Source organism: Falco naumanni, chromosome 19 (assembly GCF_017639655.2).
Source record: "Falco naumanni isolate bFalNau1 chromosome 19, bFalNau1.pat, whole genome shotgun sequence".
In the NCBI taxonomy this organism is placed as follows: Eukaryota; Metazoa; Chordata; class Aves; order Falconiformes; family Falconidae; genus Falco; species Falco naumanni.
Genome location: NC_054072.1, coordinates 3726032 through 3742321, shown reverse-complemented (window position 1 = coordinate 3742321; position 16290 = coordinate 3726032). Strand labels below are relative to the sequence as shown.

Below are 16290 nucleotides of genomic sequence, written 5' to 3'. Positions count from 1 at the left end.
AAGCAGACAAGTTCTATATAGCATCAATAGCACCTATTGTATGTTTTTATAAAGTACAGAAATATGTTTTTAAAAGGCCAGTAAATAAAGTTCCTATCGATTTGATCTCAAGCGTAATCTGTTTTTCTGTCTGCCACCAACAGTGGTAATAAAACAGAATCATGTAACACGGCGTTTCGGCTAATGCGACTATACATCACGGCAGGGGCTGCGTGCGCGCTGGCGATCTATCATTTTCTATTGGGATTGCTTAGCTGCAGAATTTATAAACTTGCCCCAAATTGATGCAATGTCCAATTTTCTTTTCCAATTTATTTTTGGTTGAGCAAAGCAATATTGAGGCAGGACGAGGAGGGCGCATTTCCCATCTCTCCAGATGTTCTCCACCGCTCCTGCTTCCTTCTTGCGCCTGGGAAAGGGCTTGGCAGCAGCTCCTCTGCCAGGGTTTTCAGGAAGGTGCCAACAGAAACTTTCCCAGCTGCATTTGGCGTTTGCTCCGTGTCACATCCTTGCAGCGCCACCCAAATGGGATGCCCACAGAGGGGTCCCCCAGCAAGGACCGAGCATCCTCAGCACCGCAGGGCTGCATCCCACAGGCACCCAGACAGCCCAACTGGCTGCCCAGCTCCAGCTGGGGGCTGGGGGACAGACGCTTCCCACCACATAGAGCAGGTTGATGTGTCTGTCCCCAGCAGTTACAGAGTTTCCAGGATGCCCAAACCAGCCACTGGCCTCCTGCGTCTGGCAACGCATCTCACTCCTTCGCCTGAGCACGCTGCTCACAGAGACAGCAGCCAGACGTAACAGCTGCCTTCCTTGCTAAGAAATCAAAGATGGGTCTTTTGGGAAGTAAAAGCGGTGCTTGATAAAGCTGCCTGCCTGCAACAGCCCAGTGTCTAAACTGGAGAAACACTGATATCCCTACAAACACACAAGAAGATGTATTCAAATCCCCCGGACCAAACAGTGGAAGATGCCTGTCAGAGCTCGGCTTTGCAAGATGCCACCCCACTTGAAGATCCTTCACCCACAAACACATGGATGTCGCCTCCTCCAAGGCTGTGAGCAGAGACCTTTGACCCAGGCAAGGCAAAACAGAGCCCCCACCGGACCCAGTACCAGTATCTGGAACAAGGATGGGAAATACCCCATTCCCCCTCCCTCAAACTGATAAATATTTCCAAAGATAGAAACAAACATTCCACATTTGGCTTTTTTCGGTGGTTGTTTTTCTTGAAGAGACAAAGTGTTCCACAGAAAGCAGACACTTCCTACACAAGTTTTCATACTCAAACCCCGAGTTTTTCTGTCACCGATTTGGAAGTCGTGTAGCCAGCCCGTGTCTCACCACTCCATCCAGGAGATGGCCAAGCCCTGGCAGGACTGGAGCATCCCTCTGTGCCGAGAAGCATCACATAGAGATGGAGATAACTTCAGCAGAGTGAGGTTCCCCATTCTCACTTGAGAATTAAAAAAATAACCACAAAAAACAAACCCCCAACTTTCTGACCTTAGGAATTCCATCATAAACCATAAAAAGCAACCCTGCTGCCTGTGCAAGCCTCAGCCCCAGCACAAGATGAGGCAACTTTGTTCCCACTTAAGGATTATCTTTTTTTTGGGGGAAGAAATTATCCCAAAGCATCCTTACAGGTTTAGGAGTAAGAAATATGTATGTCCCTATAGGAAAAGCCTGAGGGTATTCAGAGCCAGTTCTCTGCAACTGATTCAAGGCCGTGGAGCCCCTTGCCCGAAGACCCCTGCCGGCACACTGCAGGAGCTGGGATGTTCTTGGTGAAGGCCAGAGGAGAGGAGAAATGCAAACCACAGGAAGCAGCAGGGCCCGTGTCCTCAGATGCCACCTCAGCACAAGATGTGCCGAGTTGTCTTGGAAAGAGACGGTGACAGATCTGCCAGCGGAGACAAGGCATCAGCCAGCCCTGATGCCAGTGGGAGCCGCCAGCCCCCTGCCGCGGGCTCCCCAGGGACCCTGCCCCTCCACCCCCCGCAGCCAGCATCCCATCCCGAAAATCAGCCTGCAGGAGTGCCACACAGAGCCAGCTCCCAAGCCCAGACTGGGCAGGTTCACTCGCCCGCTCCTGTTTGCAGATGCCAAACCTGCATCCCCCCAGCACAGCTGGGCAAGGCTCTGCCTCTGCTTCTCCCCCAGACCCCCACCCCGGCATAGCTGACAGGACAGAGCTGCACCCACCAGCATCACCACCCAGTCCCTTCCCTTCTCCCTGCCGTGGTTTGCTTTCCAGGACAAAAATAAAAAGAAAAGCAACTGCCTACATCCCTGGGAAATTTCAGACTACTGGAAAGCAATGCACAAGTGATGGATGATTTTACATCCAGCATCCTCTGCCAGGGAGAATTATTTTTTTGGAAGAATCAGACATCTTTAAGGGAAAGTTATACTTCAAACCATGTGATCAACAGGGGGAAGAGACTTTCCAGACGGCAAGGAAGCAGCCAGAAAAACTGATTCTTAACACTTCAAGGTAAAGCCAAGAGCCGAGTTTCTCCCTTATTAACTACAGCTGAAGCATCTGCAGCTGCCAGGGTTGGAGCTAATGATGGGGAAACAGCACACGGCGGTTGCTGGGACAAGGATCACGCTGGGGATTTGGGGACAAGGACCCCCCTGCAAGCAGATGCCACCGCATCCTCCCACAGACAGTGGTCCCCAAGCTGGGCAGCTGGCAGCGGGGATGCGGGATGCCATCGCAACACCCAACACCCGCACAGCACCGCGCTCCTACACACACACACACCACCCCCCGCCCCCCCAGGGCATCCCCCAGCAGGGGGGCAGCGCCCGGGGGGGACCCCGCGGCTCCCGGTGCCGGGCTGCGCTGGGGCTCGGGAAGTTCAATGCTGCCACCTGGCGGCAGCAGCGGGGCACTGCAGCCCGGGGGGCTCCGGGCAAGGACCACCCACCATCCGGTCACCCATCACGGTCACAACGCCGCGTTACAAACCCTTTGCCGCCCAGGACTTCGGCAGGTGAATTCCTCTGGTTTCTCCAGGCAAGCCCCAGGGATGCAAACACCCAGCCAGAGCATCTCTTTGCTTTGAAAGTTTGCAAGCAATTGCAAAAAAAAAAAAGATATCCATGTATGCACTTTTTTTGCTACCACAGCCCAAAAATTCAGCGTTTCAGTTTACCCACAATTCAGCCTTGAACCAAAACTCTGAAGCAACAGGGAAGGACGGGGAGGGGGGAAGCTGAGAAAGTCACCCTGGTATCAGGCAAAAAACGAGCACAACCCAAGTAACTGCACTTTGGCCACAGGACAGTGGTGCTGAGCCACACATTGTACAGGGTGAATGGCTCCCGGGTGTCCCCAGCACCCAAAGCACAGGCACTGGGTGTCCCAGCCCAGCTGCCAGTGCCAGGGTGTCACGGGCAGGCTCAAAGTACACACACGCACCATCCCTTCCCAGTGGATTCCTCCCCTGTGATCCAGCGACACCTTTAATTAACCTGGAGAAGCGTGGAGCAGCTGCTCGCAAGTGATGCAACTCAGGACTCACCTCCTCAGCCTGGGGGTACCGGACACGGGGGCTGCCCCACTCCCTGCTGATCCGCCGGCGGTACTGGTGGCACTTGGGGATGTATGTGCAGCCAACATCACCCAGCTCTGGGTAGATAATTTCTAAATCCCCTCTGGGGGGGGGAAAAAAAAAAAAAAAAAAAAAGAGAAGAGTGTGATTCCCACACCAGGGATGGGAATTGGTGCTGCTTCCCAGCCAGGCTTGAGCTGTGGTTGCAGTGCTGGGATGTGGGATCCAACTTGCAGCCATCAAAGATGCTGGGCACCTTGAGCACCAGGATAAGCACCCTCCCACACTGTAACATAACCATGGGGTCTGCTCCCTCTCCCAAGCAGCAACAAAGCTTTAAACATTCATTATGGCTCAGCACACCTTAGACTGGAAAATACTGGGAATATAGCCTTTAAAAATCATGCCCCATGTGGGTTAAACTAAGGGCTGAAGATGGAGAACAAAGCCACCCTCACTCCCCACCTCCCCTTGGCCTCAAAGAAGCTGTTTGAGCCCTGAGCCCCCTTCTCCCACTTGCAATTTGAAAGCAGGGACAAGCCTCCTCCGCGTTTTGGGTACCGCTAGTGCAATAATCCCGTATCTCCAGCTTCTGCATTATCCAACGGTGAAAGGGGCCACCGGAGCAAGCTGCCAGGTCACCACAGCACGTAGCTAGCGAATCTCAAGGCCACCGATAAGCTGCCACTGCCATGACCCTCCCAGGAGGAGCCCTTAAATCCTGCAGCCAGCACCCGCACAGCACCGGGCTGGCACTGGGGGGGCTGCGGGCTCAGAGCAAGGGGCTTTTCCTCATGGTTGGTGGGAGGAAACCAGGGACAAGAGAAGTCTCTGCTTGCCTGGATCTAGAAGCTCAAGTTGTTCTTATTTAGAGAACGTTCTGGTTAACCGAGAAGCAGCAGAAAGGATGGGTTTGAGGCAGAAGCTCCCAGCGATGTGGGATATTAAGACACTCACACCCCCCACCCCCCCAAGGCAAGGGGCAGGTGTGTGCCTCTGCCTCCCACCTCCAGCGGCCCACAGGCCACAAGAGTTTTAGCCAAGGACCTTCAGCATCCAGATATTTGATCAGGGGGTGCATTTGGTGGCTGCTCAGCTCGTACAGCAGCCAGCTGCCTGCTTGCAGTTCCAGGGACACCCTCCCTCCCCCCCCCCCCATGTTTCCTCCTCTTCCCATGCCGTAAGCATCAGCATTCCTGCAGCATGGGCTCTGAGGTCTGCAGGGTGAACTATTCCAGCACGCTTCTTCCCCAAAAAACAGCCTCCTTCCTCTAAAACTTCCTGTAGAAACCACTCGTCATCTCTGATGCTGTTATGTCTCTGTAAGAGCCTCTGCACGACAGATCGGGGGACAGCTCTGGCTGACCCGGGACATGAAGACCCCAGGTTGTGGTCGGAGCAGCACAGCGCGGTGGGCACCGCTCTGGCTCAGATTCCTGGCAAAAGGGAGAAAGCAGCCCCTATTTATAGCTCTGGCAAAAGGGATCCTGGGATTAAGTGTCCCAGGAGGTGACACCCTGGGCACGCATGGGACTGGATCCCAGAGCTGGGGCGGCTCAGGGAAGAGCCAGGGGGTCACCCCCTCACCTGCAGAACTCACTGTCCACGCTGCTGAGCGTCTGGAAGAAGCAGGTCTTCGAGGGCTCATCTGGCCAGGGGGGCTGTTCCCTCCCAGCAGCGGTGCTGAGCAGGCCAGCAGCCAGCAACACAGCACCCAGCAGCTTCATCCTGCCCTGTGGGGACCAAGGGACAGAGAGGGTCAGTCCCATGGGTAGAGCTGTGACCCCGCGCTGCCCCCCTCAGCACCTCCTGGCAGCCACAGCATCATCACCACCATGCTCCAGTTCAGCTCCTCCCAGACACCAGCTCACACCCACCCTTAGACATCATCCCCACCCCCACCCCCCCATTTCCACCAGTTTTACATCATTAATCCCGATTATACCAGAAAGGAACCACATTTCCTGCTGCTGCACCGAGCCACCAGTGGGCTTACAGCAAGACCCCGCATCTTCGAGCGCCCGTTTCTGCCCGCCTACAAGCAAGGTGCATTGCCACCCTCCTGCACGGCACCAGGGATGTGCGCATATGACATCATAACCTGGGCAGCCCAGCTACTGTCACCAGCAGTGACCCCTGTGCCACCACACTCCAAGATGGAGCACCAAGAGGGGACAGAGTCTCTGCCTCCGGGTGCTGGCCCTGCTGCTCTCCATGGGATTCTCCTGTGATGGAAAAGATGGAAAAATTGGTTTGGGGCTTGGTCATGGTCTAACCAGGACCATCACTGACGGATGCGTGACCAGCGCATCCCTGACCCCAGGCAGAGCATCTGTAGGGGAACAGCACAAGGGTTCACCTTGAAGCCAGCCACCCCCCCTGGAGCAGGGAAGAGCTTTTCTCGCAGGGGAAGAGCCATGGCCACCCACGAGCCCGCACAAAGCAGGAGCCAAGCCTCAAGGAGGAGGTGAGCCAAGGTAGGGGGTCTATATAGCCACAGCCCTGCCAAGCCCCCCGCCAGCCCTCACCGGGCCACCTGATGGACCTGGTACCCAGAGACTTACCCGCTGGGTCCTGGGGATGGGTGAGCAGCCAGGAGGCAGAGCCTGGAGGCTTGAGGTTGCCGTGGAGATGGTTTCCCTGGAAGGAAGGGAAGAAGGGACTGGGAGTGAAAACACAGCCTGGGGAAGGGGCAGCTCCCTACAGGAGCTTAAAAACAGGCAACGGGTTTTCATCCCACAACAACAGCATCCAACCAACCCACCAGCTCCAGGTAACTCCAATTCCCCCCCCCCTCCCCCTTACACTAGCATCTTCCCAGCTAATTAGAAAGGATGTGACCCAAACATTTATTTGCACTAGCCCATCTTCTCCGTTGCCTAATCAGTTCTGGATGAGGCATATGCAAAAAAACCCACTGTCAGTTGGGAATAGGTATTACAACACATACTGTATCATTATATAATGAAGTACCAGCACGCAGAGCGAACACGAGTAAGTGCTAGCGCCACTGTCATTAGAGAGAAAAAGGCATCAGGCTTAACTAATTAGAAACATTAATGTATTGGGAATGATCTGGAGGTTTAGGGGCTAATGGCTCCGGTTCCCACGCTACAAGATGGGCAAAGCCCGTAATTAGAGCCCTGATCCTGCAAACAGGCTCACGTGAGTAACGCTTTTCCCATCGGAGTCAGGAGCGCTGGTTTGCATGAGTCAGGATCACCAAAATGGGGTTTGCATCCGCACACGCTTCCACACACCAGGAGACTGATAACCTGGGGTCCTGGGGGAGCCTGAAGAGGGGTCACAGCCCCAGGCAAGGGATGCCTGACCGCTGGTCATTGTTACAGCTGCCCAGGGAGTCTCCTCAGGATTTCTGAGAACAGCAAGACTTCCCTTGGAAAGCTGACAGTTTGGCAGGAGAGTGGCTTTGACCAGGACAGACACAGGGATGTGGACACCAGGAGAGCTGTAGACATGGACAAGGGACCCTGCCTGCGATAAAACCATCCATTTTCACTGTTCAAGCCCGAAGAGCAGTGAAGCTGGGACAGGGCTTGCATTGCTGTGGCCCCCGGCAGCTCAGCCCCCCAGGGCTGTCACACAGCAGCAGAGGAGCATCATTACTTTGCATTAACCCACTCCAGTTGCTGTAACTTTGCAGCCGTGGCTTGGGGTGACCACTTGGCAGAGGTTACCCAAATAACAGCAAAAGCCAGAGACAGGATGAACTCTGAACAGGGGTATTTTATTTTAAACCTAGAGGCAGTGAGAAGCCTGTCACACAGAGGCAACATCAGCTGCTTCTATCTGGAGACCTCCCGAGAGGATCATCACGAAATGGGATCGGCTCAAAAGGGTTTGCCGACAGACAAGGTGCAGAGGGATCCCCCAGGGATGCTCTGGAAGAAAGACCCATGGGAGCAACAATTTCTCTTGCAGCATCCTGTAAGAGGAACTATGGCTTTCTCTAAAAGCTATTTGCAAAGTAATTACAACAATGCCATTTCCCCGGAGCAGGAAGCAGAGTTGGAAAGACAGCGGGAAGCCCGTGCAGCAAAACCCACATCACCAGGGTAGAAAATGCAGGGGTGAGCAGTGCTGCCAGTGCCAGACAAGAGCTCCTGTGCACCGCTCCCACAAGGTCAGACTGGCTCCCAAGGGGCACGAAGCCACCAGACTGTTTGCTTTAGACACATGCACACAACAGGGTGACTCAGGAGCCAGCGGTGCTGCTGGCTTTGCTGCCAGGCTGCAGCCAGCACAACGCTGCCTGCACAAATACTCCGAGCCTGGCAAATCTGTGCAAGGGACGGCCGATTTCCACTGGCATCCAGCTCCTCCGGTCTGCCTGTGCCTGGAGCTGGGGAGAACCAATATACCACAAGCCCAAGAGCCCACATGGAGCAGCCTCCCCTCCGGAGAGGGATCATCCCATGGGAAAACACATCGAGTGGTGTCAAGCCAGGTACAGAGCAGGAGCCAGCCGCCTCTCCCAGCGGCTCCAGCCTGTTCGCGTGTCACCTCTCCTGACTAAGCAGTCCAGGACTGCAGGAATCTCATCTTTCCAGCTGCTGGGAAACCTCCAGCACGGTGCTGCGGCTATGCTGGGGAAAATATGTTCCTCCAGGATTCCCCACACACACACTCCAGAATGAGATACTGCCCTCGGCTTCGAAACAGACACTTCACACTTTTTTTGCAAAGCCGATATTGAAAACACTATTGTAAACCCCCTCCTGCTCCTCAGTTTTATCGTTTCTCTACAGACCATGGGCAGCAAGCACAGCCCTGGGGATTTAACCACCCTCCGGCTATGCACTGCATCTCCACATGTCACCTTCCTGCTCACCCTGGTCTCTCTCCCTTCCCTCCCAACTCCAGAGGAAGGAGAGGAAGGAATAATTTTTTTTTGCTGTTAGTTTGGAGGATGGCTTGAAACAACCTCAGCATGGAGCCACGTAGGCTCTGCTCCCTGCCATTCCCCATCCTTGCACAGCCCTGGGGCACGGGGCCAGGAGGTTTCTGACATCCAGCAGGAATAGATATTCAGGAAGAAGAAAAAAAATAAAGCTTTTAAAAGGTACCAAGCCCAGCCAGTCACTTTTGCACAGATTCATTTGGTTAATCACATGAGAAGCAATGATGTGAAGCCCAAGGAAGCCGAGTGCTGCCTACATGTGCTGCAGTCCCACTATCACTTCAGTTCATTGGGAGGAGATACAAACACAATTATAAATCCAGCAAACCAGGTCAGGTCAAAAAGCTACTAAAAATCCTTTCACAGTTGGCAAAGCCAAGGAAATAATAATTTCCTATTAATATTAGGGATTAAAAGGCTCTTAATGAGAGGAAACTACCATTAGGCAGGGGAAGAAGGGAGAAGTCTGGGGCTTACTGCAACCAAGCACATACAAGATGCAAAGCACCTGCGTTGGGAGCAAAGTTACACACATCAGCTGGTCCCTGGGGCCACAAAACTGGTACTTGCAGAGGGAAGAAGGTGGCCTGTTGCAGAGGAGGCAGCAGCCCATCCGAGTGCTGCCCAGCTCCCCAGCACATCACCCCTTTGCAGCCCACTTCTTGACACTCCCTCATAGCCCCATCGGCCACTGCCAAGGTCCCAAAATATTTGCCAGGGAACACTGAAAGCATTAGGACACAGCTAAAAAAAAATAACTTAAACTATTTCCAGGAACCCCATGGACATCAGCTGGATCTGACAAGCTCTCAAAGCTTCCACATGCATGCAAAGCCTCCAGCCCTGTTGCAGTTTGTTTACTTAAAGCTGGGCTTTCATGTAAAACAAGTGTTTCCAGATCAGAATTTCCCCCATAAATGTTCAGAAGAGACCAGCTTTTTATTTTGACGCAAGCCAAAAACATATTGTTTGCAAGCTTTGGAATTTCCCACCCCAGCCACTGGCTTCCTGTTGATGTTAGTTTAAGATTAACCAGTGCCATTTATAATCCGCTCCAGTGTTTCTTCTGACTTCACCCAGCACTAAAGTCCCCACGCCATAAAAAGCGATTTTATTTCATGGAATCTAAGCTTAACATCCATCCCATTTCATTAAGTGACCTCTGCTCGCCCCAGACGTTAATTGCCTGCAGAGGCAGAGCAGGGAGGCAGCGCTGGGCTTGAGTTTCCCCAGTCCCATGACAAAGGAAACTTGGCACCCAGGGTTTCTCCCCTCCCCCCCCCCCCCCCCCAATTTGTTTTAGGCTGCACTAAAGTTGCAGCTCACCACTACAGCCCATTAGAAACTTCATCCCTTTTCTTGCCACCGAGCCAAGGCTGCTGCTTTGCTCCGGTGCTCATGAGAACAAGGGTTTGTTTCGCTTTGCATGAACAGAGGCAGTTCTGGGCAGCAAATGTACTCCCACCTCCCAGCATTAGTCCAGCCCAGCTTTTCCCTCTGATTTGGGCTCCTCTCTGCCTCAGTTTCCCCATCGGGAAAAAAATCCTGTGAGCAAAGCACCCAAGAAACCAATAGAAACCAATTCCTACAGTCTGAAAAACAGCTCAAAAGAAAGGATTTTACCTGTTGATACCCACCAGCAAGACTGTAGGAAGGAAAGGACTTGGCAAGAGCCTCAGTGGCCAGGGGAATTCCCTAATCAGCCTTGCAGGCAGCCTATTTTTCAGCTATTTTTTCCATAGCAATCAGCAAAGGAAACAGAAAACCACATCCTATCGCCATTCATAACCTGCTGCACCTCCAGCCATGCCCTGGCCGTGCCTCTTATCTCACCTCTCCACAGGCTGTCCTCACACTTCCCTCTTTGCAGGGCTAACAGTTTCATTCCCGGCTTCAACTGAATCACCACAAGGTCATCTTCACCTTGCCCAGCCAGCCCACAGGGCAAGAGCTTTGTGAATTTTTTTTAAAAAAAAGCATTTGTCCGAGAGCACAGCATAAACTTGCATCTGCACCGATTTGCAGGGTCAGCCTTGGAGAATTTTAAGATTCTGGGAAGTCTTAAGTGGCTTTTGGTGATGCAACAGCTTTACTTGGCTCAAGTGGCCTCCAGTTTTCCTGGATCTGTCTCGTGCCACAGAAGGGGCAGGAGTTAGAGACCCAGGCGGGCAGTGCAGAAAAAGCTGCCCCAGCAGCACCAGCCCTTGCGTGCATTACTGGGATAAGATGGATCTGAGCATCAGAGGAGACAGGACAGCACCAGCTAGCCATGCAAGTGCAAGAGTTCAACAGCTGAGCCTGGGTTTCTGCGTCTACAGCATTAATAAGGTGCTGGGGCAAAATATAGGGTGATGTGGTTGCATTCACACGCACCCCCCAAGCAGACCCCTATGAGCCTACAAACTGAAACGGCAGAGATTCGCCTTTTGGAAAATGCCAGGTGCAGATCCACAGTGCAGCCTGAGATTAACCACCAAAGATTTTGGCTTTTCTCTTCTGACCTGCCAAAGCCCCAGGTCTGAACTCTCACCCCCATCCACCCCATTTTCCTAGCAGGCAGCTGTGTCTAGTTAAGATGGATTAAACACTGCTGTCACCACCAGAAGTGGAGAAGGTCCTGAGCGACCAAGGGGGAAGGGTCAGAGCCCTCAAAGAGGGTCAGGTCCATGACTGCAGCACCCCCTGCCCAGCAATTTATGGGGTCAGGGAGGGGATGCACGGTGCTTTTTTGCCCTTTGCTCAGGCTCCCGCACTCACATCCCAACAGAAGATGCAGTGCAGCACAAACCAAGCACCAGAGCAGGCCCAGGGCTGCCATGAGCCCCCCAGAGCCTTCCTTGGCACCACAGCCCCCCAAGCACCAGCCCCTCTCCCTCAGCTGGGCATCACAGGAGCACTCTGAGGAGGAATGTTCAATCCTTGCTGGGCTTATTGCCCATAGCTAGGTGCAGCCCCCCCCCCCCCCCCCCCCCCCCCCCCCCCAAGCCTGGCAGCAGCCCAGAGCTGCCGTGCGCTGCAGCACGCAGTGATCACCCCTTCTCCTGCCAGCCCAGCCCCATCAGCGTGCGAGCAGGAACATGCTTCAGCCCCTGCAGCACCCGACACCACCCTGAGCACTCGCCCCAGCACGCTTGCACAGTGCAGAGACCAAGCAAAATCCTCACCCACCGTGTCGCATGGCTCAGGGATGGGGCCACCCACCTCTGCACCCCATGGGTGCTTGCCCCATCCACACACCCCTCCCCTGAAGCAGGATCTGGCCCCCGGAGCCAGCTGGCACATAGTGGGGAGGGTCCCTGGGGGTCTGCAGTACATACAGCAGCTCCAGGAGCAGATTCCTGGGTGAGGTGACCTTGGTGGCAGGCACCGCTGGGAGCTGGCTGGTGGCACGCTGGCTGTGCTGCCTCGCACAGCTACACCTGCCAGCGCCCACCCTGCCACAGCAGGCACCTTGTGACTGCTCCTGCCGGAGCTGCAGCTCTTTCTGGGGAAGGTCTTCTATTTCGGGAAGAATGTTTTCATTTGGCCTATATTAAGCGCATACATTTCGCAGTCACAAGGCAGGCACAGAGCTGTGCGGGAGCCTCCTTTCCTCCAGCACCAGCAGCTCCGCAGCCTGGCAGATCCCAGATCCCAGCGGTGCTGGCACACACCGCCCAGCCGGTTGCTCACCGGAGCACTGCCTAATGCAATTGCCTCCCGCCTGCATCCCTCCGTTCACACGCTTGCTGAGAGGTTGCTGCAACCCACTGCAGAGCTGCTCAGCATGGCTTTGAATTTCTAGTTTGAGCTCCAGCATCAAGGACACACACACACACACCACCACCACCCCCACCACCCACTCCTGGGGACAGGGGAGACCATGCAGCACTGCTGCAAAGACCAACACACGACAGCAGCGTGAAGGAAAAGCATTGAGAAACCCTCAGCTGTGGCTTTTGCTCAAACAGACACACACACACACCCCCCATGCTCCCCAGGGATGCTGCGTGGGCCGGGTACCGCACTGGGGCTGGGTTACAGAGGGGTCACCCAAGCACTTTCACCTTCCTTCCCTCTTCCCCTCCCCCCCCTTCTCCCAAGGGCTGCACCCTGGCAAGAAGGCCCATCTCTGCCCCATGCCTTGTGGGTGCCTAATAGTGATTACAGCCCTTTAGAGATGACAACAACAACAAAAAAAAGCCCAAAGCAAAAACAAACACCCATTCCTGGTCCTTGCCATCTCACCAGCTGGGCTGGGTGATGCTCGTGGGAAAGCCCTGGGGCCAGCAGGTTAATGAGCAGCTGGGGATGAGGAAGAAGCGTCCTCAGCTCTGACTCAGGTCAGGCTGAGCCTGGCCCCACCAGTTGCCCCATCAAGGTGTGATGGGCTGGCTCTGCCTGCTGCCCACCCTGCTGCTCCCCAGGCACAGGGACCTACATGGAATTTAGGCTGGCTGAGCAGGGATGCCTATAAATAGCATCGTTTCAGATTCAGCCTGCGTGTGGCTCTTCCCTTCAGCCCCCAGTTTATTTTCTCTCCGTCAGTGGCTCTCTGCAGCCCGAGATGAAGGGGAGCCAGGCTGGGCCCTTCGTTAAGTCAGGTGGATAAAAACAGGGAGGCAGACTCGTTAGATTGGTCCAAATCCACAATGTTGAAGCACTTATACCAGATTAACCTTTGCATCAAGAGTACCAAATCACACTAAACTGGCTTAACCCTTCCTTAAATGGGTTTAACTGGTCTGCAGGGGGCTTGTCCAGGTTTAATGAGCTCAGCTGAGTCCCAGTAATGGTGCTTTCCCAGGAAGCCCTGAGCCCCATCACAGCTCCATGCAGGGGGTGGCCCCCAGCCCCTCCCCCATGCTGGAAGGACACGAGGGTACTTCCCACAAGTACACGCCTGGAGCATGGCTACCTTTTCCAGAAGGTTTTTCCAGCTGCCCCCTCCCCAAGCATTCACTCCCAGACCCTTAGCACCCTGGTTCTGCAGGGAACCCCAAGGTGACCCCTATTTACTGTTCCTGCAGCTACCAGAGCCCTTGCCCTTACACCCCAACAACCAAACAGCTGCAAAACAAGGAAAACACACGATGCCCCCCCATCAACACACAGGAAAACAGAACCCTCCCCTCCCCCCACTGCTTTTCCACCTACCCCTCTTTGCACCACCAGTATCCCCAGTCCCACAGCAGCAGAGGAGCCAGCAGCTGAGGGCAGCCTGTGCCCAGCCAAGTCTGGCAGAGCCCCAGAGCCGGCTCCTCGGCAGGGCTGAGCCGGGCGCTGGCTCAGGGGCTGAGCAGGGGGGAGTTTGCAAAGGTAAGGGCTGACCCTGGCAGCTGGGACGCCAGCAAACGCTGCAGTTTGCAGAGATCAGGGCCATTTGCAGGATGCTCTGAGCTGCAAATCAGGCATTGCTCCAGGCAGGGAACATTTTCCCTGCTCCGTGACCCAGCAAAACAGGAACCCTTTTAGTACCTGCTACAAAATTAGGCATGAAAATCCCCCTCGCTTCCCCTTTCTAGCTCGGTTCGGGCTAGAGCAAATGGCTCTGGTGAGCACATAGCACATGTGTGAGTAAGCCCTGGGTGCCAGCCACACGCAGCAGCACCCGGGGCACGACAGCATCTCCATCAGAAGGTGAGGCAAGACCTGCAGCAGCCAAAACCGCCGTGCACGTGCCGAGCGGCACGTTCCTGCCTGTTATCAGCTAGATCGGTACCTGCAGACAGCGTGCTCCAGTCCCTCCAAGAAAAGCAGCCTGAGCAAAGCTGGTTTAGGCCCAGGGCCTCCCCCTGCTTCTTTTTAAGCCTGATGGACACCTGCTGCCCATCAGCTCATTAGCTCCCTCCTTTCCCATTGACTCACCAGCTGGTCCCACTGAATCAGCCCTTCGAACCACCTCTCCTTTCCGTGGCCCGTGGCCATTTCCCTGGTCCTTCGGTTCCCATTGACTCACCACCGCTGCTCACCCAAAGCTCACCCTCCCCTTTCCATTCCCATCCTGATCACTTCTGATCCCTTTAATTCACCCTGCCCTGGTACCTGCCTGCCTTCTCACCAGCGGCAGCATCCGTGATGGGCCGCGAGGAGCATCCCGCAGGTTGGGCAGCTCGTGGCTCCCAAAAGCACCTTCCAACCGGTGCAGAAGTGCCGTTGCCAAGCCCCAAGGCTGCAGGGGCAGTTTGCTTTTCCAGGCGCAAAGGGTTCCCCCCACCCCCCTCCTCACCCTGGCTGGCATCTTCTGCTTTCTTTTCTTCCACAGACCGTGGGAGAAATAGCGAGTGATTTGCAGAATTTAGATGTAATCACTGGCTCAAACATATTCCTTCACGCTTCCCATCCATCCCTCCGCCCGAGTTCATTTTCTCCAGCTGCAATACATTTAGGAATGAGTCTGAAAGGCTTTGGAGTTGTGGGATTGTTGGGAGCAAGGAGATGTGGGCTCGGCGCGTGCCGTGCCGCTGGCACACCCACAGCGAGTGGAAAATTCCTGTCCGTTGAGTACGGATTGTGGTTCAACAGGTTTTAGTCCCAGCCCCTTTATTTGTGTCAGTGCAAAAACTCATCCCTAGGGCATTTGTTTGGATCACATGGGCGAGCATATAAAAATGGGTCCTACCTGTCCCAGGCCAGTTAGCACTTCAGGAAAGCCAAGAGATTTGCTGGACCAGAGGGGAGAGCGGCGGGACGGTGCAGAGCCCGCGTACACAGGTAACTGTGCCAGCTGCCCCGAGCAAAATTATCCCCTATTTTTCCTCCAGGGCTTTGCCAAGGTTGGCCCTGCTAGCAGCAATGGGATATGGCAAGGCTGAAGGCTTTTTCCCCATGCTGGTGAGCTGCGGGGGGGCTGGAAAGGGCTGTCAGGGTTGAGGGTTTGGAAATGGGTTGGTGGGCTGCACTGGAGGATGCTCGTGCCACAGGGGTGGCTTTAAATGTGGCTGCAGGCGGTTTCCAGCCCTGTGGGCTGATGCAGGCCCTCCGGAGGGGGTGATGCTCTCAGCTCCCCGTTCCCTCGTCGCCCCTTCACTCCCCTTTGAGCTGTTGAGAATTGGGCTGTCGGACCCCGACGGGGCTCTGGTGGTGGCGAGCGGGGTTTAGCAAGTGGCCAGTGGCTGGTGTGGGCAAAGAGGAGGGCGCTGGGCAAAGCCACGTGCGAGAGGGCACCAGGTTATGGGGGCAAAGAACCTTCCAGCATGGGATGGATGCCACCCTGCTGTCCCACGAGAACAGAGCTGACAAAACCGGTGGCTCTCCACGGCTGCTGTCTGCTGCTTCACTAAGGGGTGTTGATGTCACCTGGCAAGTAGCTGGGATGTCCATGCAGCCACCACACGCTGCCGTGTCTCCTTGCCCACCTGCCCACCCCGCTCGCCCCGCAGACCACCTGGTGGAGCGACAGGCAGCACTGTGCCCCTTCCTTGGGCCAGGAGCCGTTAGGGTGAGGGGTGGGCTGGGGGGGCTTGGGTGCTGCTTGGCAAGCAAAGACACGAGGCACGGCCGGGCTCTGCGGTGGGGGAAGGAGCTGATGCTCCCGTTCAGCCACCCACGAGCCTCAGCCCCAGGGGGTCCTGGTCTGCCATCAGTGCTGGCTGCTGGTGGTCTGACACCCCCCATCCCCTCTTTTCCTGCCTTTTAAACAGCCATCGCTGCCGAGAGACCCAGGCAGCTCCTCTGCTCCCTCCCTCACCCTGCCAGGGGCTCTGGGACCCCAGAAGTTTTCTCCCTGCCCAGCGTTCCTTCTTCCCCTTCCCCTGCTCTCCATCCCTACTGGAGACAGTTGCTTAGAAACAGTCTCCTTGCTCTTTGAGTTTTTTATT

General features: G+C 55.1%; 1 protein-coding gene across 8 annotated transcripts in view; it reads right to left on the bottom strand.

Annotated features, from left to right (window-relative positions):
- PEBP4 (phosphatidylethanolamine binding protein 4) overlaps positions 1 to 14861 on the bottom strand; it is an 80439-nt gene extending 65578 nt beyond the window's left edge. The window contains exons 1-4 of one of the 8 annotated variants that reach the window (XM_040618046.1): positions 14700 to 14861; positions 6135 to 6210; positions 5158 to 5303; positions 3541 to 3673 (exon numbers count right to left, since the gene is read on the bottom strand). In XM_040618046.1, the coding sequence (XP_040473980.1) occupies positions 3541 to 3673; positions 5158 to 5303; positions 6135 to 6210; positions 14700 to 14794 (450 nt within the window). In that variant the 5' untranslated portion in view covers positions 14795 to 14861. Of the gene's footprint in view, positions 1 to 3540; positions 3674 to 5157; positions 5304 to 6134; positions 6211 to 6375; positions 6479 to 10128; positions 10281 to 11808; positions 11925 to 12718; positions 12768 to 13627; positions 13707 to 14192; positions 14249 to 14699 lie in introns of those variants that run through there. The other 7 variants (XM_040618044.1, XM_040618052.1, XM_040618051.1 and 4 more) reach the window with 7 other exon arrangements.
- Positions 14862 to 16290: the final 1429 nt, after the last annotated feature.